The sequence below is a fragment of the Fundulus heteroclitus genome, chromosome 16 (genome assembly GCF_011125445.2).
Source record: "Fundulus heteroclitus isolate FHET01 chromosome 16, MU-UCD_Fhet_4.1, whole genome shotgun sequence".
In the NCBI taxonomy this organism is placed as follows: Eukaryota; Metazoa; Chordata; class Actinopteri; order Cyprinodontiformes; family Fundulidae; genus Fundulus; species Fundulus heteroclitus.
The window spans coordinates 701,383-727,674 of record NC_046376.1 but is presented as its reverse complement, the minus strand read 5'-3'; the positions used below and the strand labels follow the sequence as shown (position 1 = coordinate 727,674).

Sequence of the window (26,292 nt, the reverse complement as noted above, 5' to 3'; positions counted from 1 at the left end):
CACTGTCTCGGTCCCTGTGGCCCTTTTTCCTACAGGCCGAGTGCAGCGGGACTAGAAGCCTTTAATAAGCTCTACTGGGAAATATATTCCCATCAAATACAGACGCGCACACCAAAGAATTATGCCATTTAGCTCCTTTTTTTCCCTTTCCACATCCTGGTTGTCTTTCACTGACACAACTCCTTTTTCTTGGTTCAGATAAAGACCAAATACATTATTACTTTTCACTCATTTCCACTTTCTTTCATCTTCACGCTCACCTGCCTTTCATCCTGCTCACTTTATTGACCCACACTGCTCTTCCTTTCATTCACAAAGGGCCTCTGCAATGCTGCTGTGTCCTTCAGGGCCAAAGGGGTTCCCGGTTCTCCCTTTAGAGTCTCAAGAAGGCATTTAGGAGATAGGCTTGTTTTTGTGTATTTCAGGGCACAGATCGTGTCTGAAGGCGACTACGACTAATGCATCTCTAGTCACACAGAAAAGAAAAACCCATTAGCCTCACGCTGTTTAATAAACTCAGAAGCCAAATGCCATCTCTGCTGCATCTTCCCGACTTTGACAATCTAATAAACCTGCCACCAGTTCAGCGTTTACCCCCTGCTGAGGTGGGAGAATCATGCAAACCTCTAGTGACACACACAGTCGACTGTCGCTGTGCAAACAAGAGAGTTAATGGACCGTTGCCGTTTTCCACCAAAGACCAGTTGAAGAGGAGAGACTGGCCCAGAAGCTCAGCAAAGCAATGTTTATGCATGTCAGTGTCATCAGCTATAGACTGATGTAACTCCAGTGTCATGCTTCTGTGCGGTCTCACAGGCGTTGCAGTAAAAATGCACGAGTATTTGGGTGGTTGTCTTTTTATAACTGCGGTAGGGAGATAAATACATTAAAGGGTCAGAGAGCTGGACCATCTTCATCCAACTCTTGGCACGCTTGAAGAACAAGAATTATGTCCACACTGCCCTCTTTAACCCATTTCCAAAAGAGGTTTTAGTCTGCATTTTGGACTAATATGGTCAATTATTAACAAAACTTTTTATTGTTTTTATTGTTAGGCTGTTGAAAAGAAGACTCACACCGACTTTTCAGATTCATGAGGAACGATGAAGGTTTTCTGTGGTCCTTAGCGGAATAAATCAGAGCCAGGTCGACCCTAACCCTTTATAACATCATTCTACAACACATGCCCGCACTAGCAGGCCTACAAGCTTCCTGTGAAGTCCATCAAACGGACATGAAGTATAAACCAAAAGAAAAACAAAAACATTAGGATACATGGTCACTGATAATAAAACAAAGCGATTCAGCACCATGGACAGCGACCGTAGCATCTTGACACTCGGAGCTTGTATCGTCGTTTGTTTCTTTAATTATGTCAGCTTTCACATGTTGAGTGAGGATATAAATACCCTGTAAATGTAAATATACTGACCCTTCTGGTCGACTGATTAGCTCATTCAAACAGGGTCGTAGCGAGTTAATAACTCTATTAAAGACAAAAAAGTTACCAGCACTTCCCAACCTAAAACTTCCCAGTGCCCCTGAATGCCAGGTTGCACGAATTCAGAGTAAGAGTGAAATTTACAATGCGCTCCAGGACCTGTCTCCAAAACAAGGCTGCATTACGCAGTCGTCTCCATTTCAGCGTCTATCGTACTGTTGGCTTTCCACTGTTTGGAAGCTATGCATGCACCGAGATGTATTTGCGTGGATTCATTCTTCTCAACTTTTGCAGAGAGATGTTTCCAGTCTCTTATTCCCTTTACCCATGCACTGTTGTAATACGGGGCATTTCAGTTGGTAAAAAGCCAGCATGGCTCACAGTAGCAGCAGGTAAAAGTAAAATGTACAGTGCAGTAAAAGTACTCCTAAAAGTAAATTTTGTTCAAAAAGTTACTCAAGTAAATGTAACTGAGTAAATGTAACTAGTTACTACCCACGTCTGGCACAGAGTGGCTTCAGCTGATGTATTTCAGTAAATAATTATTTGATCACTTTGTGACCAGGGGCTTAACTGTTCCTTAAAAAACAAATAAAAGAAGATGTAAAGTAATGTACCTCATCCTGATGCTGTGCAAATCTTCATTTTACATTCTTTAAACCCATACATACACTACAAAGAATGGAGTGCATCAAAATGGATGCACTGGGCTGGTAAAATATACATAAATGCTAAATAAACTAACTTAATGCTAAGCTAATAAATACGATCTGAAAAATCGATAGGACCACAAAAGTCACTATTCAAACCACAGCTCACTACGGAGACGACTGTTTCTCCAAGTGACGTCACAGAAACTTTTGAACTAATAGCAATACTAATTTCAAATTCAACGCAAGACACCCACTCAACCTTAGGAGGGCGCCACACTGACGGTTTTACACACAAAAACAGGATTTTTAACAAATGGCTAGTAATTTGTTAAAATAATCACCAGGATATGAAGACAGAACTATAAGACAGCCATGTTAGCCGTTTATTAGGGAAAAAAGATGATTTGGGGGTGAGTTACTCTTTAAATGTATTATTTGTTCAAATACTATCCACAAACTCTGGTATTTGGCTCAGTCAAAAAAGTCCTTTCACAGGCAATTTAGAGTTTCACCATTTTCTGAAAATCTTTTTTTAATTAAAATGTGTCTTTGTCTTTTCATAACAATATTAACACTGTAGATTTTAAAAATGTTTATAGCCCCAGCTTGGTCAGTGGGGAAATTGACAAAAAGCAGCCATTCCAAACTAAACAGAGAGATATTTTTTGTTCAGTAAAGAAATAGGAAGGTTTATGTTAAAATGAGTGTCCTCTTGAGGTGAAATGTGATTTTAATCCCGGTTTGGAAGGCTAGTAAGTGACCCCTGACCCCCTGATGCTTTCTAACACAACTGTCAAAATTGCAAAATGATGTCCTTCATAAAACCCTGACCTCCATGTCTCCTTCCAGGCCTTCACTGCAGCCGTGGGGAGCTCCTCATCCCCTCCTCGTGCAGCTTTACCGGTGGTAATGTCCTTGGATATTACCCTGAAATCCACGTAACAAACTACCGCTCACTTGAAAAATGCTCTCGTCTCACATGCCGTGCATGAAATGTTGGAAGCAGTTGATGAAATTATTTTTAAGCATTCATGTCTCCAATAAATCTGGATATCCGTCAAAAAAAAATCCTCTGACTGATTTTGTTTATTGTCACAGCATTTCTCAAGGCATGTCCCGCTCGGTTCATTAGTTATCATGCTGCACTGATGGGTGTTGAATTTTAACAGTTATTTCTTTAAAGAAAATAAATACAACATAACGGCGTCTCCGCCAAATCAATGTGTTCTGTCACTCGTCTTCCTCCTCCCTCAATTCATAGCATCTTCATTTGCAGACTACAGTCGCTCCCTGGTCTCATTACTACACAATTAGGCAGCAATTAGATTTTATTGAGGGTGAATTAGCTGACATGTAGAACAGAGCAAATATACTGGGAGGAAGATGGCATATCATCAGACATTAACGAGCAACCGAAGGAGAGCAGTGTGTGTGTGTGTGTGTGTGGGGGGGGGGGGGGGGGGGGTAGGAAAGGAAGGATGGACCGGAGGGGGGTTTGGGGAAGATTAGAGGTTTTTTTTCTGATGGAGACTTACAGAGAAAATAGCAACAATCAGATGAGGAGGTGGAGCCAAGGAGTAAACATCAGGGGGCCTGATTGGAACTCCCATTATATTGGAGAGAAAGGAAGTAGTTTGTTTACCTCCCACTGCACAGATTGTGCCATTATTGTTGCTACAGGGGCATCTCTGCTCAAAGTGAACGCTTTCCAAATAGTCTACCTTTGGGTTGAGAGGGGAGATAACAACCAAGCTAAAAAAAAAATAACCTTTTTAACGAGATCCACTGTGTTACAATGATTGCATCATAATTCCTATAATAATAAACGTAACCGACTCATTTATTAATACTTTTAACCCCCTCTTCAAACTGAGTAAGACAAGCAACCTGCTGTTACAGACGTGTGAGGAGATTCATCAGTGGGGAAATGTCACACTACTCAGATAAAATGTCGCATATCTGCAGCCGTGGCACTGAGTAAAAACTGGAGCCGTGATAAATGATGCTAGACTAGAGTTCATGTTCATCCTGTCACCACGCAGGGAGCACGGTGGTAAGACAGGTAAAATCTGTCTATGGTCCTGTGGGCCCTGAGAACCATTTGTTCTAACAAGGCATCATGAATTATTCTGAAAACCAGTCGGTTTTAACCAGAAATCTGTCCGGGTCTAATAGAAAAATGATAAAGTGTCATTGTTTGGGGTTTTTAGCAAATCATTTGGCCAAAATCATCACAGAAATGTTTGGCAGGCACGAAATCAACTTTCTACTGAAACCTTGAGTGGGAGCTGAAGTAGGCCTGGATGATGATTCAATAACCATATATATCGATGATAGAAAAAAGGGTCAATAAAAAGTTCAATAGAATAACAGTTTTCCCTCCTTTTGCATTCTAGCCATGTAGGTTAATACCACATTCTCCCAACCAATCACAGCGCAGACCCAGAAACGCCCCGCCCCAAGCTCCGCCCCTTCAAAGAGTTCACAGAGCACGTGTTCTTTTTCATTTTTTTAAAAACTTGTAATTTTGGTAAAGCGTTGGTTGAATAAAGGGTTAAGTTTGAATTCTGTGTTTGTGTCTTTATCTAAAAAACAGGTTGCTAAGCAACAGCATAAAATGTCCAGAGCTCCACTTAAAATAAATGTTTTGAATTTGTTGATAATTATCGATATCGACCAATAATATTTCTATTTTATCTATATAGTTTTGTGTTCTATATCGTCCAGCCCTGACCTGAAGAGAGCAGAGAAGTCCTACAGATCTAAAGATGAATGATTCCAGAGAAAACTCTGTGCTCTCCTGAAGGGGGTAGAACAAAGGGTTAACAGCAGATATACAAAAAGTGATTTTTTTCAGCCACTGAATAAATTTATTTATATTCCAGGTTGGGTTATAGCAGGAACATTAGTTTTAACGGAGCAATAAGTAAGAAATCTTTGAAGTAACATTCCTTACAAACAATCGCTCGTCTCCATCAACAACGTCAGTTTTGCTCCTTTCAGACCTAGAGGTACGTTGCAGAACTACTTCGGTTCCGTGTGTAGCTCGTGTTTACTTCCTGGTTCCTGAGCCAATCATATGAGAGTTCCCAGGTTTCCCAAAACAGAGCGCAGCATTTGGTATTTTATGTTGGAATAAAAGCAGCAGCCTGCAGACATGGAAGCCGGTAAGACAAGCAGACCAGAACTAGAACAGGATATAACTTCATATTCCTGTCCTGTGGAAGGACAGGACAGTAAAAATGCAGTAGAGTTTCACAGCAGCAACAGACCACTGAGGCTGTTGTGTATGTGTTGTTCCACATTGAAACATTAGGTGTCATTATTACTTATTACTCCTTTAACACACAAGGGATGTCAATACTTGTGGAATGATGTCTATTAATTCATGCTAATTATTTAAAGGTGACACATCAGGCTTTTCAATTCTGCCTTTTCACATTGAAATTCTTCTGATGTGGTCTACATAAAGTGGAACAGCAATACTTTGGTCTAATTTACCCCCGCCCCCCCCTTTTTTTACCCCCGTTCTCAGTTGCGTCTGAGAGCAACTTGTTTTGGTACTGTCTCTTTAAATCTTAACACCCCGACCCCCTCCAGGTGGCAGAGCCATCCACTCCCATACCCCCCCCCCCCCGCCCCCCCGTCCGGCCATCTTTGTGGTATGCTGGGGCTCGGTGTAATGAACAACCAGACATTCTGACTTATCCACCTGTAGATCCAGCGTCCTTCAGCTTACGGCACAGTTTCACCGGCCGTTGGTTATTTTTAAGGAGCAATCCTCCTGGATAAACATCTGGATCACACATCTGATAGTAAAGTGAGGCACAGCCTGTCTGAGTCTGCTTTGAAACCCTCAGACACAAACACACCATTTGAGGGAGGAAGACAGAAGCGGAGCGGCTTCAAGCGTCAGGCCTCTCAGCCGAGTCCTGGGTCCCTCCCAATCTCAGAGACATTTTCAGTCTCACAATGTTTGTCAAATTTTCCTCCTCTCCTCGTATGGCATCGCTTCATTTCTTGCCTCACCCAGTTTGGACTAAGCTTCACGTTTGACTCTCGAATCCTTTGCTGTACAGAATAGTTCTCAGCTGACTCAGTAGCAGCAAGGTGTCCTGATCCGACAGCTGACCACAACAACCTAAACCATCGCTCCTCCGCCGCCGTGCTGGACTTTTGATTTTAGATGTAGGTGGTGATATACTGGCTTTACTTTTCTACACACACAGCACTGTGGATGAAGGTCAAACATATCTGCTTTTAGTTCAAAAGACTCGGGCATCATTCAAACTTAAATCATTTTAGAGAGACGGATCTTTCACCCAGTCAACCCGTCAGGAACTGTAACCTTAGGCGGGTGTTTCCACTCATGGGAAGATTGTAAACAATTAAAAAGGTTTCTTCTTCCAGAATGATCCATTTTAAATTGTTTAGAAATGTCTTTGTAGCTGTTACTTCTCCTATTGACAGGCAGTCAATAGGAGACAGACACTGCTGATGCCGTCCCACCCTGGCAGAGTGTTAACACATGATGGGACGGTCCACAGCTGCTTCTACAGGCCTTATCACGATGAAGATCGGCTTATCGCTGCATTTTATCCAACGGACCGGGGGTTTCCCCATCATCATAACTGTACTCCTGCTTTATCGACCCTCCTTCTTGATCTACTTCCATCTGATCAGGACCTCTTTGCCTTTCTCTCTGTCTCCTTCATTCCACTGGCTCCACCTTTATCTGCCTCCTGGCTTCCACCTCCTGTACCTTTTAGGGTGGAGTGGTTCGTCCGATTTCTGGAGACCCGACTCTCTCCTCCCAGCCTCTCGGACTTAACAAGATATTTACGACTTATATTTGAGGCCGATTTGTTACAATAAATAGAGATGGGTGAATTATTTATGGGTGGGTTTGAACACATCGACTAACCACGCACCGCTGAAAGCACCCAACGCTCAGATCAATAATAAATCACAAAGCAGCGAGGGGGAGGAAGACGTGCTCAGTGAGGCATTTATGGTGCGCTGGGACGGTAAATATAAAATATGAACACAGAGACCCATGTGCTGTTCCTTTTCTACCTAAGTTTGCTGATGAACATATCACAGAGGCCTTTGTTGATTTAGCAGAGCGGAGAACAGAGAGGACGGCTAATGTGTGAGGAAGATAACCTTCGGCTCGTCTAACACAAAGGTGGCCTCCGTCAGCTTTCATCTGCAGATGAACAACGCCGCCGTCCTTTCTCCCTCCACAACGCTCAGCTCGCCGTAATTCAATTATGAGTGGAGTTTAGCCTGCAGCCATAATTCACTGGAAGAGATCCCTCATCAGCAGGCGCTGTGCTTCACAGGAGTGTTTCTGAACACGGAGGCAGCTGCATCTCCATCTCCTAAAGCCCTTTCAGGAGGCTTTGCTCTCCCGTGACGTCGGCCGCTAACGGCTGCTTTCCTCCTGATTCTGGGCAGCCCTCTAAAAGCCAGTCACCCAGAAAAGGGCTTTTCACTGCTTACTTTACTGCAACGTTTAAAGAAGCTCTTTGGCAACGTCGACCAAGTGGCTACGCTTCCTCTCCTTTGCCCTCCTCTCTTCACTCCAACTTCCCTCTTTTTTGTGCTCCCTCCCAATCCTCAGAGTTTTAGAATCCAATGCCTCTCATCCAGATGGCTCTTTTAAACCTCATCTCCTCCTCTCTGAAGCTGAGTCACCTTCAAAGTTAGGGTTTTTTTTTTGCCGTCAGATCAATTTTGGGTGTTTTTTTTGGGGGGGGGGGTGCAACTACTGCTGGGATAATCCAGAAATGTCCTCCCAGACTGTGACTGTTTCTCTCAAACTGCAGTTTGCTGGAATAGGACACAAATACTCTGCTGTGAAAGTGAATCGCAGATCATCAAATAAAATGGAACATCAGAAAAAAGTGCCTTTTAAATGATGGTTTGCACTAATTTATTAAGGGAAAAAAGCTTTTCAAACCCACCTGGCAATAAAAAAACTAATCCAGCCTCTTGTTACAAAATAAAAGTTACATCTGGGCTGATTACTGCCAGACTGGTGGAATCAGGAAATGTTCCTTTGAATAGAACCTGTCAGAAAACAGCAGCTAATAAATTTAATGCCCCCATCTGAAGAAATTGAAGAACAGATGAGAAACAAAGTTGCTGACGTCTATCAATCTGGAAAGATTTAGAAGTTAATTTTCATAGTTTGGGACTAACGAGAGATTGACTTTTCAGAACATTAGTTCTTAAAACATCCTTTTTTAATGGTCTAATGTGATATTTTAACTTTCTGACACCCTGAATTTTGGGTTTTCTTTGAATGGAAGTAGGTCAGGGAGATAAATCGATTTAATGGATAAATTCAAAGTTACAATTTTATAAGATTTAATGTTTGCACTCACTGGGCGTCCATGAAGACAATAGAGAGTGTGCAATATTGAAGATATTTTTAGGAAAATATAATGTCAAAATGTTGTAAATATATGTTTTTTTTCCATATTACATGGCACTTTTTTTTACTAATTTGCTTATATTTCCCAGTTAGTATGAAGTTACATGAATGAAGTGAAGCCTGCTCTTACTCGTTGTGTAAAACCACCAACAGCAAACATGTTGTTATATTTCCACTGGTTACAACGGCAGGGCGGCCATCTTGTTTCGCTGCTCCTATTTAGTCTCACTTTGAATTCAGCTAAACTCACAGACGAAATGCTTGACATAAAAGCACGTTTTTAAAATCATTTCTTTAATTTATTTTTGTGAAACCAAAAGGAGGAGAAAAAATCAGTTAATTGGATTTGGTATATTAGAATTATAATAGATTTAATTTTTAAGCCTACCTGTAAGTCATAATCACCAGAATTACAAGAAAAACAAGTTTGAAATATTTTACTCTACCAACAAAAAGTGGTAGCGGGAGGAAAACGACTGTTTAGTCTCAATCAACCTCTGAGGTCTTCACAGAACTGCTGCGTTTACAGTGAAATGTATTTATTTAGAGACATCAGACTAAACCTGACTAAACACAAATGCATGCCACACTTTTCAGATTGAAGGATGGATTATTTTACCTTGCAGTTATGCACTACTTGGTGTTGGTCTGTCACGTGTTATTCAGATAAATTACATAGGAATTTTATTTATTTATTAATACACAGCAATAGACTGAGAAGCAGGAGGTTAAAGTGTTAAAGTCTGTTTGCAGCAGAGCACAGCAGTAAACAGAATAACCATAAAAGGGATTTTTACTGAATCAGAGTTGTGCAAAAGTTCAGCTTCATCCTGGTTTGACTGTGAAATACCTCAAACAAAACTAACATTAGATTCACCAAACGTATCGGTTATAGGAAGAGCTTCTAACTTTCTGTTTGTGTCTGTTTTCTGGGCTTAAGTCGATGTTATTCTGATAAATGACGTTATTATTAAAGTTACTGTATGATTCAGGCTCCATTTAGGTTCTGACCGTCCCTGTTGGTGTTTCTGTGTTTACTGACCGTTTGCTTTATGTCTGGGATGCCGATGCGAAACACCATCATGGCAATGTGGGTGTCTTCAGATGGCACTGAGTTGGCAGTGCGCTCCTTCAGCCTCCTCTGTTGCTGCTGCTGATTGGCTCCTTGTTGGTGCGTGGGTCCAGGATTGGACGAATAAGGGTTGGCGGTGTGTCCCGGGTTTCCTGGCCTCATCTGTCGATCCCCAGTGGGTCGTCCGGCCAGTTTGCCGGACTGTCTGTGTCCCTCACCTCTGCCAATCCGAGGCACGCCTCCTCGCCTGACCTCCTCCACCATCTCCTCATCAGCATCATCGTCCTCTCCCTCCAGCTCGCCGTTCTCCTCCTCCTCCCCGTCCTCGTCGCGCTCATCCTCCTCCATTTCCTCCTCCTCCTCTTCCTCCTCCTCCTCCTCCTCGTCTTCTGCCCCGGGATAGAGATGTCTGCTGTTTCCCAGCATCCTTTGTTGCTCGTCGTCGCTGGACAGGGGGCTGAATGGCATCGTCATTGCGACAGAGAAGGCGGTTCCAGCGGCAGCACCATCATTCCCAGAGAGACACTGAGGGGGAAGGAAAGAAAGTAATAAAAGTATTAAAGAAAGTTTATTTGTGTGGCCGGTTTCTCAGGTGGGTTATAGCTGAGAGAAGATAGCTAAGAAGAAATAAAAGAAGAAGAAGAAGAAGAAGAAGGAGAAATTATGACCAGAGGGTTTAAATCAGGGCTCTGCAACCTGTGGCTCTCAACAACTTTGGCTACAAATGATGACTAAACATGTTATTTTAATATAGATATAATAATACAAGTTTGAATTTTTCTAATGGAACAATTGCTTTGAATTTCCAGACCAGAATGAACCGTTTTTATTGCCGTTTGGTTGGAAACAGCGTGTTTTTTTTTTAATGTTTAAGCATCATTTTCCACAGATAAATATCCCATAGCCCTATAGCCCAAAGTGTATCCAACCTCTTTTTGCAAACATTTTTGTGATTTTCTTTATTTTGCAATCTAAAAATAGAAATAAAACAGTGATTCCTTAAAAATGGCAATAAATATATGTAAGAAATAAAATAAAAAGATATGTTGTCATTTTTCCAAAGGTCATGGAACATTAGCAGCTCTAAAAGAGTTTTATTTAGCTGGACTCAGGGCACTGATGGCTCTTTGGATTTTAAAGGTTGCAGATATTTGGTTTAAATGATGAATTGTTCTGATGACTTGGAGCAGGAAACGTTTTGTATAGATTAGAACTAATCAGTTTAAACCCTAACCCTACAGGTAGGTAGTCAGACTTCACCAATGAGCTACTCTGGAGTACAATCACCAGAGAATTAGAGCCTCTAAAGCATCAAGAGCAGGTCGGACTCGGCACCAAGCACCACATCTAAAGCCAGGTCAGATTTAGAGCCACAAGGTTCCTCACCAACAAAGCAGCCGCCAAGGATTTATCTGCAGCTATTTTCAGGAAAACATTGGGGGAAAAAGTAAAGTTCTTTACATTTCTATTAAATATTTTGTCCAACTAAGCAAGTAAGTCATACACAGATGATCAAATCATTATGGGAAATATTGTTTAAACAATGTAATAAAATAAGACAAAACTTAAAAATAAAAGGTGAATTGATTGATCTTAAGTGGCTAAATCCTTTCTAACCTAAAACTGCTTTAAAGTTCATTTGTTCCCCTCTGTTAACACGTATCAGGTGGTACTTATTTAGCTAAAAGGCATCAACGTTTGAAATATAAGCTGACAGGAAAGAAACTAGCAGATATTTACACTTTGTCCACATTTAACAATTACACTTGATTTTTAAACGTGGACAATCTTAATTTTGCCAGCTAGAGAACACAAAATACAAATATTCGGTCTTACGTAAATCTATTGGAATAATAAGCTTTTTTTGAATGCATTGTTAAACTATTTCTGCTTATCAGGTGTTCTGATGTTAAATAGGGTTTAATAAGCTGGCAGTTCTAGGTAGGTACGTTTAGGTGGAAAATAAATTAGCATACAATTTAACCTTCCAATTCAGCGGTCCTGTCAGTCACACAGTTGGTTAAAAGGTAAAACCATTATTCTTTGCCAATTAACTGTTAACATGGTTGTCTTATAGTCAATGTTTGTGCATATTTGTTGAAATCCTGCATTTGTGTCTAAATTGTCAGTGTGGCGCCTCCTAGGGTTAAACTCAGGCTTGCATTGAAATTCAAATCTGTATTGCTGTCGGTTCAGAAGTTTTGATATAATTTGGACGTCAGTAGTTTGTAAGATGTGTTAACATTTAATCTGTAAGTTTAACTATCCAGATATCTATAACATAATTTTGACTTGTAATATCACTGATATTGACATTAACAACATTATGAATTTTGGTTTAAGACATAGCTAATGCCATTCTGACCAGTCAAAACTAAATTACAGATATCTATGATGACAAACGACGCATGACTATTTTTCACTAGATACTATATGTAATATCTGTAAATTTATGTTACCGGTCAAAACGGCAATATTATTATTATATATTGCTATCGGCCTACATTCTCATATAGTTGCATCCCTTATTTATAACCAGCCCCGCTTTACTGTAAAACTCCTGAATAAAGTCCAGTGAAACCATTTGCTTTTAGCTGGACTGGTATTAATTCACCAGATCATTTTTTTTGTCAGTCCTGTGTTTATATTTATTCTCAGTATAAATCCAGCTAGAGAAGATTAGTGAACATCATGAAGATCAAGGAACACTGCAGACAGGTCAGGGTGAATATTGTGGAGAAGTTTTGAGTATCTGACGAGTCATTTGAAAATGGAAAGAGGATGAAAAACAGTCAGACTAAACATGGATGGCATAAAGTCTGAGTAGCAGCCATGTGGCTCATTGTAGCTGTGGAGGAGCAGGAGAGAGCCACACATCCGGTGGAAGAGTCCATTTGAAAACTATCAGTTGTGCACGCCACATTTTCTTTTCTTTTTTAGGAAGATGAAAATTATTTTGACATGACTACTTAAGAAATCCCATTTACAAATTACCACAAGACACGCAGGATACAGAAAACATGTGAAAGAAGCTGCTGTGCACAAACATTATGAAAAACATTAACTCTAACTCTGCATCTCATCGGAGAGACTCCATTAAACATGGCAGTGCCTGGTAGGGGACCAGGTGTGGTGATTCTTTCCTTTAGCAGCATTTTATTGGTGTTTTTCACTGAAGCCCCCCCCCCCCCCCCTCAATGCATGGAGCTGTTGCAGAGCTCTTTCAGTGACAGATTGCTGCGTCCCAGATGCTCTAAGCAACGTTTCCGCAGGTCGTTTCTCCCAGCTGCTGCCAGACGTTATGATCTCTGCTGCTCAGTAAACAGACTCAGTAACTGTTTACATCATGCTAACGGCTGCACAGGTTCTGATCCGATCAACAACTGTTTACATCATGCTAACGGCTGCACAGGTTCTGATCCGATCACTGTTTAGATCATGCTAACGGCTGCACAGGTTCTGATCCGATCACTGTTTACATCATGCTAACGGCTGCACAGGTTCTGATCCGATCAATAACTGTTTACATCATGCTAACGGCTGCACAGGTTCTGATCCGATCACTGTTTACATCATGCTAACGGCTGCACAGGTTCTGATCCGATCACTAACTGTTTACATCATGCTAACGGCTGCACAGGTTCTGATCCGATCACTGTTTACATCATGCTAACGGCTGCACAGGTTCTGATCCGATCACTAACTGTTTACATCATGCTAACGGCTGCACAGGTTCTGATCCGATCACTGTTTACATCATGCTAACGGCTGCACAGGTTCTGATCCGATCACTGTTTACATTATGCTAACGGCTGCACAGGTTCTGATCCGATCACTAACTGTTTACATCATGCTAACGGCTGCACAGGTTCTGATCCGATCACTGTTTACATCATGCTAACGGCTGCACAGGTTCTGATCCGATCACTGTTTACGTCATGCTAACGGCTGCACAGGTTCTGATCCGATCACTGTTTACATCATGCTAACGGCTGCACAGGTTCTGATCCGATCACTAACTGTTTACACTGTTCCCCAGATGCTGAGGTAACTTGCACATGCCTTCGCTACTGTAGGATGCTGCTGCACTATCATGCATATTGTGGTATTGTGTGTTATTTAAATAGGCTGGAGTTTTTTTCCACTGTGCAATATTTATTTACTGTGGTATTTACGTTTTATCTTCTACTTAGTGTTTCTTTAGAGCTAATTTAGAGCTAATAAAGGAATTTTTATTCTTATTTGAAGAAGGATACAGCCACACAAAAACCTGTTAAATGCTTCAACAGACATGAGACTAAGACAGATGTTCACCCTCCAGGTGGACAACAATTTGGACTGGATGCAAATGCAAACCACACATTTCTGATCTTTATTAGTAGAGATTATTGAAAATGTTGCATCACTTTTCTTCCACTTCACATTTCTGCACTACTTTGTGTTGCTCAGTCACATAATTTTGCAATAAAAAAAAATACATAGTATTTTCAATGGAAGTGTGTGGTTGAAACAGAAGGGATAAATAAGGGTTTTGTCCACACATAAACAGCCTGACACCATTTGTTTCCATTTCTTTTGTCAGATCTATTAAAAAAACAATATAAAACAGTTTAACAGACGGAAAACAGGATTTGAAAACAACAGATGATCAACGGAAGGATGCTGAATCATGTCAGTCCTCTGTCAGGCCTGAGGCGATGTCTGTCTTATGTGTTGAATTAAATGGTTTTCATCTGTTTCAGACAGCTCTTCCTGTGTCTTCTGCTTGTTTTTTCTCATTTTTAAACACGAGCAGGATAACGTACAGTCATCATCGTAAGGAAATCATCTTTCAGTCTATTTTATTATTTAGTCCCAGGCCAACTAATAACTACAGTTCTTTTGAACATTTAACCCTCAGTTTCCCTCATCCAAACTGCAAAGCAATAAAACCTCTTCTGTTTGTTGTTTTGTATCGTCCACCAGGCCCTTACTCTCAGTTTTTGGATGAGTTGTCAGATTTCTTATCTGATTTGGTGTTAAATACTGATAAGATTATAGTGGGTGATTTTAACATCCATGTTGACACAGAATGTGATGACCTTAGTGTAGCCTTTAAAACTATCCTAGATTCAATTGGTTTTGCTCAAAATGTGCATAAACCAACGCACTCTTGGCTTCATACTTTAGACCTTGTGCTGACATATGGCATTGATTGTGAAGAATTAACAGTATTCTCTCACAACCCTGTCCTATCTGATCATATTTTAATAACCTTGTTGGTGACCCCTGGTCTCAGATAAGGGAATTGCTTTGTTTCTTTTTGCCCTGCTCCTGTGCTTTCTGTGTCTATGCTCTGTCTTCTCTAACATAGAAAGTACTCCTGGGTCAATGTGAGCTTCTGTGCTTCCTGTGTCTCTGCTCTGTCTTCTCTAACATAGAAAGTACTCCTGGGTCAATGTGAGCTTCTGAGCTTTCTATGTCTCTGCTCTGTCTTCTCTAACATAGAAAGTACTCCTGGGTCAATGTGAGCTCCTGTGCTTTCTGTGTCTCTGCTCTGTCTTCTCTAACATAGAAAGTACTTCTGGGTCAATGTGAGCTTCTGTGCTTTCTGTGTCTCTGCTCTGTCTTCTCTAACATAGAAAGTACTCCTGGGTCAATGTGAGCTTCTGTGCTTCCTGTGTCTCTGCTCTGTCTTCTCTAACATAGAAAGTACTCCTGGGTCAATGTGAGCTTCTGAGCTTTCTGTGTCTCTGCTCTGTCTTCTCTAACATAGAAAGTACTCCTGGGTCAATGTGAGCTTCTGAGCTTCTGTGTCTCTGCTCTGTCTTCTCTAACATAGAAAGTACTCCTGGGTCAATGTGAGCTTCTGTGCTTTCTGTGTCTCTGCTCTGTCTTCTCTAACATAGAAAGTACTCCTGGGTCAATGTGAGCTTCTGAGCTTTCTGTGTCTCTGCTCTGTCTTCTCTAGCATAGAAAGTACTCCTGGGTCAATGTGAGCTTCTGAGCTTTCTGTGTCTCTGCTCTGTCTTCTCTAACATAGAAAGTACTCCTGGGTCAATGTGAGCTTCTGTGCTTTCTGTGTCTCTGCTCTGTCTTCTCTAAGCCCCAGTGGGTGGAGGCAGATGAGCGTTCACACTGAGCCTGGTTCTGGTTCTGCTGGAGGTTTTCCTCCCTGTTAAAGGGGAGTTTTCCTCTCCACTGTCGCTTCATGCATGCTCAGTATGAGGGATTGCTGCAAAGCCATCAACAATGCAGACGACTGTCCACTGTGGCTCTACGCTCTTTCAGGGGGAGTGAATGCTGCTTGGAGAGACTTGATGCAACCTGCTGGGTTTCCTTAGAGAGGAAACTTTCTCACCAACCTGGAGGATCTGATGGAAGCTGACTTTGGAAAGAACCTTGAGATGGCGTGTTTCGTGAATTGGCGCTATATAAATAAAATGTAATTGATTTGAAATCAAATTGGAATGAAATTTAGGGATAAAGCAGCAAAAAAGCAAAGAAAAGGGTATTTAGAAAGCCTGGCGATCACCTGATCAAGACAACACCACACCAGACTAGAAACTCTGGTCTCCATGTGAACAGACGAGCAGATCTGCCAACCCTCACAACATAATGACACACTATTCACACCTCACGCATAAATGAACCTTTTTGTGCTGGTAATTCTCACCTTCAAGGTCCCTTTGCCAGACTAGCAGACTTTCCTCCTTCATTGTGGATAAAGAACCATCAGAGCTCCCTTCTAGACACACATCTGCCCAAAAGAGCTTTTGCATCTGTTGTAGTCAAGCCCTGATGTCTAACCATGACAAGACATGCTTCCTTCACAGTTTAATGTTTCAAAACAGCTCTGATTCCTCCCTTGATTCGCTCATAAATGCTCATCAAAAGTCCATTTAAATTTACAATCTCCTCATTACTCTTCGTTTGAGTTACTTCCCCCCCTCCCCCCCCTAACGGAATGTTTAAATAATAAACGATGATTTCTTGTCTGGCTTTGTGCGGTTATGTCTCAGTTCCAGATCAGAGATGAGACATTTTTACATCTGCATGTAAAATCTAAAGCTGCAAAGTGGTTCGTAATTACAGCTACTCGAATAAATTTGTCTAATTACATCAAATTAGAGGCTTCCTCGTTTATTTTTTTTTTATTTTTTTATGATGCAGATATTTCTGACATCTCTCGTTGCTGATTGGTCAGTCCCCCAGCAAGGATTCAGGCTGTTTGTTATTCAGCCGTTGGGTTCTGTGAGGAGCTGCAAATCCTGAAACGGTACTCAGAGCCAAGCAGAGGCCTTCAGGGAGAGATCTGTAATTCACTCTGAAGTGGCTTTTTGGCTCTCTGAGGGGGGATGTTACCGAAGAGTGGATGATTTTAAAGGAAGAGCAGTTATATCTATGCTGCACACATGTAGAGAAAATGTACTTCCTTTGAGAAATAATGTCAACTCCTTATTAGGGACACTTTGGATTATTTCTGGTCTCTATTATGTTTCAGCAGTCTAAAACAGTAAGATAAAATATGTACACAATGAAATCTGCTGTAATTTCTTTAGTTAATTTGAACCATCTGATCCAAACTGTTCCCCTCAGATGACAGGAGCTCACCTGGCTAGAGCTAAAACCTTATTTCCTGTTTGCCAAACTCTGATATCTTTGGTATTTTTCTGAAATTTACCAAGTAAATGGAACAATTTTTTTTGTGACAGGCTCGTTGTTATAAAGAAACTAACTACTAGACTAAATTTTCAAAGAAAAAATGGCAGCAAAATCTAAAGAAAAACCTTGTATTCAAAACTCAAAGGAAGACTGTTTATCGAGTCCACTTAAAAATTTACAAGAAAGTCTGGATCCTTGCAATCAAAAAGGGCAAAACACTTTTCCACATCGCTGTTCATTTGTTAAATGAGATTAGCTGGTGCTTTAGTATATTACAAAAAGAAGCACATTAAAGGAAGGAATAAACCAAACATAACCGTAGATGAGTTGGTTTTGTGTTTATAAAGAAGCTTGAGCCAAAACGTTAAAGGAAAAGGTCAGAGACTCTTTTTAACATGAAGCTAAACTAATGAGCCCTCCAGTCTCAGGCAGTTTCTGAGGAAAACCAGAGGAATAAAAAATCAAAGCGAGTCTGTAAAACATAGCAGAGAAGAGATAACAGGGGAGGAGAAAGCAAACTGTTGGAGGAATTAATAAAAGAATGAAGGAAACGAGCAGAAAGAGCAAACTGGAGAGGGAGCGAGCCGGGGGGGGGGGGGGGGGGGGGGGGGGGTTCTGCAGACCTGTCAGAAATGTAGCAACCAGAGAAGGGTGCATACAGGGGAGATGATTATAGTGTGAAGAAGCCGGTGCTTTGCATAGTGCTGAGTAATCAGAGATAAGCAGAGCCTTTGGAAGGTGTGAGGGACTGAAGGTGAGCAGCAGAACGACGCTGGAGCTCAGAGCAACGCTGAAGCTGGTGGGGGTGGGGGGGGGAGTCAGGCATGAACTTCAAGGACAAACACAATGACTCCATACGGGTTTAAACAAAAACACAGCTGCATTTTTTATCATATGCCCTGCCAAGGGATTATTAAGACAAGTAACGTGATTAAGTGTTATGTGTAAAGATTTCTGGATCATTCAAACCCATTTTTCTTTGTTTTTCATTGGTGGTTTCTCTAAAACAGGCTCAGATAATACCAAAACACCCGACAGATTACAGACTGTCGTTATTTATTAATCTGAGGCAAAAATGGAAAAATGATTCAGCTTCTACTGTTTCTACCTCTAGCGTCAGTCTCTCTGAGACGTCGATTTCAACTTTTCATCACTGAGATTTCAGGTAGAGCTGAACTCTGTCTGGGCACCTTGTTCCTTTTTTTTCAGTCATTCTCCTGTAGATTTGCTGCTGTGTTTGGGATTGTTGGCCAGAAACCCAGAGGTTGGTCAGGTGGCCTCAGACTTAATGCTGGCATTTATTTAGCAGGCTTCATTGTTGACCCTAAGGTCCCCAGATCCTGCAAATCTACAATCACCTCTCTTCCACCGTGCTCTCCTGTTGGTACGAGGTATTATTGATAATATCATGTGTTTTGGTGCTTTGCATTAGGATCAAACACGTGTGCTTCACTCAGATGCAACTCTGCAAACTTGATTCATGGTGTCACAATCTTTAGGCAGGTTTTTTTCTTAGAAACGCTTCCAGACCAGCCAGATTAGTTCAATGTTTTTCAAACTGTCCTGTTATGAATATTTACATTTACCATGCTTACTGAGGCTTGTAAAGTCTGAGATGGAGATGTACGCACGCACACTGGCGTTACACTTAGCGTGTCAGAATGATTGGCAGAACCAATAGATAGGAACTTGAGGGACAGAGAAGGCGAGAGCAGGAACGAAACTCTGACCAATCCCTGCTATTCAGACCAAAGAGCAAATATTGAGTTTTACAGGCCTGCAGCTCCCACAGAGAATGATTTTTTAACCTCATTTTTGTGAATACATAATATATTCACCACTTTCAGGATGGAAAGATTTTACCCAGTATAACAAAAAGTGTTAAAAAGTGCAACTATAACTTTAAATGTAAAGGAGCCACTTCACAAAGTGTATCTGCAAGGTCCACAGGGCCCATATTACATCATTTTGGCGACCACGCCCCTCCGCACACCTAGGAAAATTCATAATTATGGCTTCTGGCAGAGGTTCATAAATATAGACATCTTTATGATTTGGCCCATAAAGATCAACAAATACTTCACAATTCCTGGAGAGTGATCGGCATTACTCTTGGAAGAAAGTAAGAGGCTTTAAAATGTTGGCTGTAGAGAGGTTGGCGTAGGAGAACAACACTGCCCTCTAGAGTCTAGGAGAATAGTGCGACTTCGGAGCATAAATGCTGCAGACGACGTGTCCATATGTCTCATTTCTGCACAGAACATTTGTGCATCGAGCATAAATTAGACTTTACACTACAACCCGCTCGGCCATTTTTGGAGTATGCTGGGGGATTGTGTGGATTAAGGGTTAGGGTTATATTTTCACTTATCCACTTGGGGCTGCAGCATCCTTCTGCTTGGACTACAAAATCGCAGCAATTACTGTAACGTAATTGTTCAAAAAACATAATAGAAGTGGAGAAACTGGACAGTTTGACAAATATGACCCAAAGAGAATATAAAGATATCTACACAGCACCTGGAGATGCTACATTCAACATGTTTGCACTCCTAGAGACTAAGTACAAAATTATTTAAGAGTTAAAAAAGTGATATTCCACTTTTAAGAAATGTTGGCAATATTTAATTTGTGGCAATTACTGCTTTTTTTCTATATGTGAATTTTTTTTCTTGCCGTTAACAGATCCTGAGTGTTTACAAACCACTGGCAGATCCAGTTTAATTTCAAAAAGATTTCCGAGTTTGACTGATTAACAGACTAACGGTCCTCCAGTCGTGCTGCTGGTGGCTCAAAATAAAAGTTAAAGGGAAGTAGTAGCATGAGGCAAAGCAAAGACAAAGACTGCGTGCCATAGGCAGAAAGGGTTCACAACCAAAGGAACTGGAGTGTGAAGCGGTGGGGAAAAAAAAAAGTGAACGGCAGTTGAGACAATAGTAGTGAGAAGTCGTTACCTGGCAGAAAATGGCAGGTAAATGAGGCTGAACCATGAAACCTAAATCTGAAACTATTCTTTAAAGGCACCAAAACCAACGTCTCTCCTATTTAGCTCTGATATTATTAATGTATTCATGCCAGGAGCTTCTGTTATAAATACTTAAAATAAAGAACCTGGTAAAATGCCAGCTGCATGCAGAAAGGATTGGGATTCAAACCCTCTTTGCTGTAAATGTTAACCAACCCTCCACAGTTAAGCCCCCAGTAAAATTCAGCACAACTGTAATTAATGTATTAACTTTTTTTAAAGCAGCTTTGATTGCCTGTTTTCAGAGAGTGATACGTACTCAGAGAAATCACATCAGCACACTGAGAATTTATTTATTCCCAATTTTATGGCAGGTATTAATGCAATCCCAGGGGACGGAAAAGAGAAAATGAAGGTGCAGCTAAAGGGCCAAAAGTAAACTTTGGAGAGATTCGTTCATTGGCCATTAAGCCGGAATAGGTCAAAACAGGACGGAAAATTAAGAAGTGATAATCAGGCCCTGAGGGAAAAGTCGTGAGCCACACATGAACGGCCTCCATAACGAACGCTCCGCATGTGAGAGCTTTGGTGTGCCACTAGCAATGATGATGGAGAAAATGACACACCGCCTTACACCAACAACTGATAATCATCAACTCGTCTTTTTATCTGACTGGGGGGGGGGGGGGGGGGGCGTTTCAGTTCTAGGTCACATCATTAACCCGGCTAACCTGAACAAGGAGAGAGATTAGCTTCATACGGTGACGGAGAGAATCACAGGCCGGCTTGAGCAAATTACATTTCAAATTAAAAGCGGTGCTCAAAAGGAGAGAATGCTTTTTAATTTTACACGCAACCCTGAGGAGGAGACGGTACTGTCACAACACATTTTGTTATGCACTGATGAGGCATAACAATATGACCGGTGAAGTGAACAGCACTGATTATCTGCCTGTCGTGGCGCATGTCACTGAGTGGGATATATTAGGCCACGAGTGAACACCGTGTTCTCAGCGCGCGTTAGAGGCAGGAAAAGTTTCCAGTGCAACGTTCTGCGTGAGTCTGACACAACGGCCAGAGTGGGACGGCTGAACGAGCGGGTCAGAGCAAAACCACGTCTCTGTGGGTGGACCCTGGTCTGTCAGAGGTTTTCTACAGCAGGAGGAGTGAATAAGCAGCTCAGGGATGCAGGTGTGCTTCCATCCAACCAATGAGTGACTTTAGTTCAAGCTGCTGGTGAAGGTCCTGCTGGTTCTGACAGAGAAGGATACACAGAACCAGCAGGAACCGACAACAAGGTGTTTCAGCAAAGGAATCAGTCACCAAAATGGAAGAAGGCGCCCTGGTTTGAACTATCAAGTTTTCTTTTCCATCACTCAGATGACTGAGCCTGGGACTATGTACAATTACCAAGTGTGCCTGTCGACTTCCTGCAGAGTCAGCAGCAGATTTTAACGTTTCTGTGGCCTTCAGATTTGCTCAAGAACTGTTTGTTGTTGAGAACTTGGTGGAGTGGCTTTCTGTGGCCGCACCTTACATAATCAGGTGTGAAGCTTGAAGATGGCTCCTTCCTGTTCCAACTAGGGCTGGACGATATAGACAAAAATATATATCGATAAAATAGAAATCATATCAATCGATATCGATAATTATCAAAAAAATAACATGTATTTTAAGTCCAGCCTTGACCTTTTTATGTTGTTGATTAGCGACTATTTTTAGATACAAACACTGAATCCTACCTCTACCCTTTATTAAACCGACTTTTTACCAAAACTGCAAGTTTTTAAAAAAAGAAAAAGAACACGTGAACTCTTAACTCTCTGAAAGGGGGTGGAGCTTGGTTCCTGGGTCTGCGTTGTGATTGGTTGGGAGGATGTAATGATGTCACATTAACCTACATGGATAGGATGCTATAGGAAGGAAAATTGTTATTCTATTGAACTTTTTATCCACCTTTTTTATCATCGATATACGTCTCTCAATCGATATAAATTGTTAATGAACTATCGTCCAGCCCTAGTTCCAACCTGACAGCACACTAGTGCACAAAGCGCGGTCCAGTAAGACATGGCTGCACAAGTTTAACGTGGAAGAACCATCGGCTGCAGAGACGTCTGACCTCTACAGAACAACGCTGGTAGAAACTAGAGCGGAAACATCAAGCTAGCCTTCCCCGTCCAACATCAGCGTCTGACCTCAGACATGAGGTCAAAACAGCTTCATGTGGACACCGGTGGTTGATTTTGGCAGTTCTAGGTTAAAACCTGACAGCTTGACCTGCAGTGGCTGCCAGTTTAATCAACATGCAGAGAAGAAACAGGTCATGGACAGCTCTAACACGCTTGTCAAAGGTATTTAGAAATTCATGACAGGGAAATAGTGAAAGGAGCCAATGACGTGTGGTAAAGCAGAACTACTGGAGCAGGAAAAGGTGCTTTAATTTGAGTTAAGAATAGCGTAGAAATATCCTTTATTGTCCCTCAGAGGGGAAATTCAGGTGCAGACGCCTCATGTCATGTCTGAAAATTCACCCACAAGATGTTATTATGTAGGTAAAATAAACTCCTACTGTAGACAAAAACATAAAGTTCTTGTTTCACAGTAATTATGATTTTCTGCCTCTGTATTGCTGTTCTTATAAAAAAGCATCTGCAGCTTTGTGGGACTTGTTTAAGAGGAGCAAAAGAGTTAATCTCTTTATTCCCTTTTAATTATGACAATCTATAATTAATCATAATAAGGATTAATGCTGGATGTCATAATTCATGATGTGAAATACATTTAATCAGAAAAGTAACTCCAAGCCAAAAGCGTTTCAGTTAAAAAGTTAAATATATCAGATGTTTTTTCCATGGTGGCAGAGGTTTGGCAAACTGCTGATTCTCTTTAGCTCTTTAGCTAGAGAAGACAGAGCAGAGACACAGAAAGCTCAGAAGCTCACATTGACCCAGGAGTACTTTCTATGGTAGATGGTAATAGTGGTTATTAATAAGTTTCATTTGTTTTCAATAACAATAGAAAAAGGCTGAGCTGTGGAAATGTACACGCCTAAACTGAGTGATGGTTGCAGCAGTTTTATAGAAGATAAACTCAGTGAGGGAGCAAAACAGAGGAATGAGGAATGTTTAAGACTTTAGGTCAGTGCTGTGTAGCTCGGGTGGAAAATAAACCTCTTGAACTCCGACTTCACCTTGAACTCAGCCATTAAACAGCACTTTTCATCAGTAGCGTTGGTTCACGAGCATCAAAAACAGGGTTATGAGGCAGCATTTGTGGTTTTACTTTTAATGAGACAGAAGTGCGAGGTAACTTTGCTGGTTTCTTTCCAGAATCTTGACCCAGTTCCACTGATCTTCAGTGAGTGTGCAGACTGTGTGAAGACACCAACAGGCTTAAAAAACCCGACCAGCACGACGACGTTCAACCTTCTTCCCTTCTTATCTTTTTATCTCTGCCGAACACACGCGGATCTCCGTATGCTCCGTCTCGCTCTTCCCCTCTGCCTCTCTTTTATGTAGGACATAGTGTGTATATAGACGGATATTTTCAGTGTCTCGGTCCCCAGGAAATTTCACTGGGAAACTTCCAAAGAACACACCGCCCCAGTTTCCTGCCACTAAACTGGAACGGCCAATTTCTCGCCCTCCTTGTTTGACACCGACACACAAACGGACACAAATCGCCCCATCACTCTGTCTGGTAACGCACGCCGACATAGACTCGCAGCCACCAAGGCCATCCCTGAGGAAAATGGCGGTACACGCAGATTAATAACAGCGGGATGAAATCTGACCCTCGGGTCAGCTGTTCCTCCAGACCCAAAGCAGAAGATCTGCAGATCACCTGAGGGGAGCTGGGGGAGCCAAGCAAAGAATGAAACCACCTGACCTACGCATGTTCTTACGTAAGCAGCCTTTGTGCTGTTAACTGGATGGAGGCCAGTGGAGACACACCAAAGTGGTCATGAAATGAAACAGAAAACAGGTTCAGCCCATTCAGTGTCCCAGAACGTCCCGACAACCCAACCGTAACAGCCTCTCTGGTTGCTTCATACAGTATCTCACTCTCACCAAAGAGAAAATGTTTCCTTTCATGCTTTTTTATTTATTTATTTTTTGGACACTGAATGCTTTGGTTTCCTGTATTTCCCAGAAAAAGCTCTGGGAACATAAAGCAAAACTAAAAAGAACGTGTGTACCCTTTTTTTTTTTTTTAAGCAATTACCCCAAACAAGCATGCCTCTTTGATGGGAAGCTCATAAAATGCATTAATTAGTTGTTGCCAGAATGTCAAATCCCTGTAAAAGCAGCAGTTTGGTGCTCCGAAGCACACGTGTGTCTATAATACAATGCCTGGGTGGAAATATCTCAGCAACGGTCAAGAGAAGCTATTTCAGGGAAGGTTTCATTAACGATCGGAAGTCCATCATTTCATAGGTAGAAAAGTCAATATTAACTTTAAAAAAAACACTTAAAGCAGCAGAGAAAAAACCAATGAGGTCCATCTCTGACAGTCCAGCCTGATTAGCATGTTGAATGTTAGCTTTATGGACACAAACACACACGCCTGATGGTGATGGGCTTGTTTCACAGCGACGGGACCTGACCTTAAACTTCTCTGTGTGTCAAAGTTTGTCCAAATGATCTGAAGCAAAGCAACTAATCTGCGACAGAATAGCTTAAGAAAGGAAAGAAACAGTGTGTTGCAACGGCCTAGTCCAAGTCAAGACTTCAATTGGAGAGAAATACTTTGGTGGGACCTCAGGAGAGCTGTGCAGAAACTCGTTTTTTGTAAACCCTAATGAGCGAACATACGTCCACGGCGACGTGACTGATAATGGCTGACAGACATCTGAGGCACAAACTTTCATGAGCATCACACCAGAGGAGGATGATATCAGCGGCGTCTCAGGATTTATCCAGAAACAATCTGCTTCTGAACAATCATGGCAATTAGTCTAAAATCTGGTGCCATTTCAGACTCAAGAGTCGTTCTAATTACAGACTGATAAAAGCATCCCGGAAGCCATTCCTGTAAGAAATGAAACTACTTAACAGAAGCCTTCACATGAACACTAAGCCTGCGTTCCTTTCTCTCTTTTCCATTTAAAAGAAGCACCACTGTTGTGCAGGAGGGTACATTGGAGAAATGCAAGGCAAAACCAATTAAATACCACCCTGAGGAGCTCTTTCATGGAGAAATCAATGTTTTATAGTGAAGTTATGGGTGGATTTAGGAAGCCAAATGAAAAGAATAAACAAGCTTTGTCAGTGTGTTCTCCTGTCAACTACATCAGGCAAGAAGAGAAGTTTACGTTGTAGGTTTTTAACAGAAAGGCTGATCTGCAGCAATCAAAGCACTAAACATGGCGTAGAATCAAAGGACAGCACAAATAAAACTGTAAACATCATTAGAGAATGTTCTGTCTGATTTACGGATGGTGGATACTAACCGTGTGGAAAATGTAAAAATGTTTTTTGTTAATGGCGAGGCTGATATTTATAGAGCTGCACAACAATATCAGCGTGTGCAATATGGCGGCTGGTCAATAGGGGGCGCATCAAAATGAAACTGTAAACACGGTAAACAGAAACTACGACATACAGAGTAATTACCTCATCTGTTCTCTCATAAACGTTGTTGGACTTTTTCAGCGTCCCTTTTCTATTTTTCCATTTTGGTTTATTTTCTTATTGATGGCGAAGGACGGCAGACGAATGAGTGTGTCGCTCTGTAATTTAGCTCCAGGTGACTTAATGCTGGTCTCTAATTGGTTGCTCTAAGGTTCTGCACCTGTGGCCAATCAGCTCTTTTTGTGCCATTCGTCATCCAATCAGATCAATTCATCATAACCGTTGATCAAAGTCACACCCTGGCAGCGTCCCTCACTCATGATGCAACCAGAAGAGTAAAACAAGGACAAGACAGGAGAGAACGGCGCAGCGAACGGACATCTGTTCACTTCCTGATAGAGGAACCTGGATCAGAACAATCAGAATTAACCAGAATTTGTATTTTGCAATTATAACCATGGCCATGCCGTAAAGTGGCGCTCTAGGTCACATGACCCAA

At 41.5% G+C, this 26,292-nt stretch overlaps 1 protein-coding gene across 1 annotated transcript in view; it reads right to left on the bottom strand.

The window, feature by feature from the left end:
• Nucleotides 1-26,292, bottom strand: part of shank1 (SH3 and multiple ankyrin repeat domains 1) — a 71,777-nt gene that overhangs the window by 25,010 nt on the left and 20,475 nt on the right. The window contains exon 2 of the mRNA XM_036147982.1: nt 9,548-10,133. Coding sequence (XP_036003875.1) covers nt 9,548-10,082 — 535 coding nt within the window. The 5' untranslated portion in view covers nt 10,083-10,133. The remainder of the gene's footprint in view (nt 1-9,547; nt 10,134-26,292) is intronic.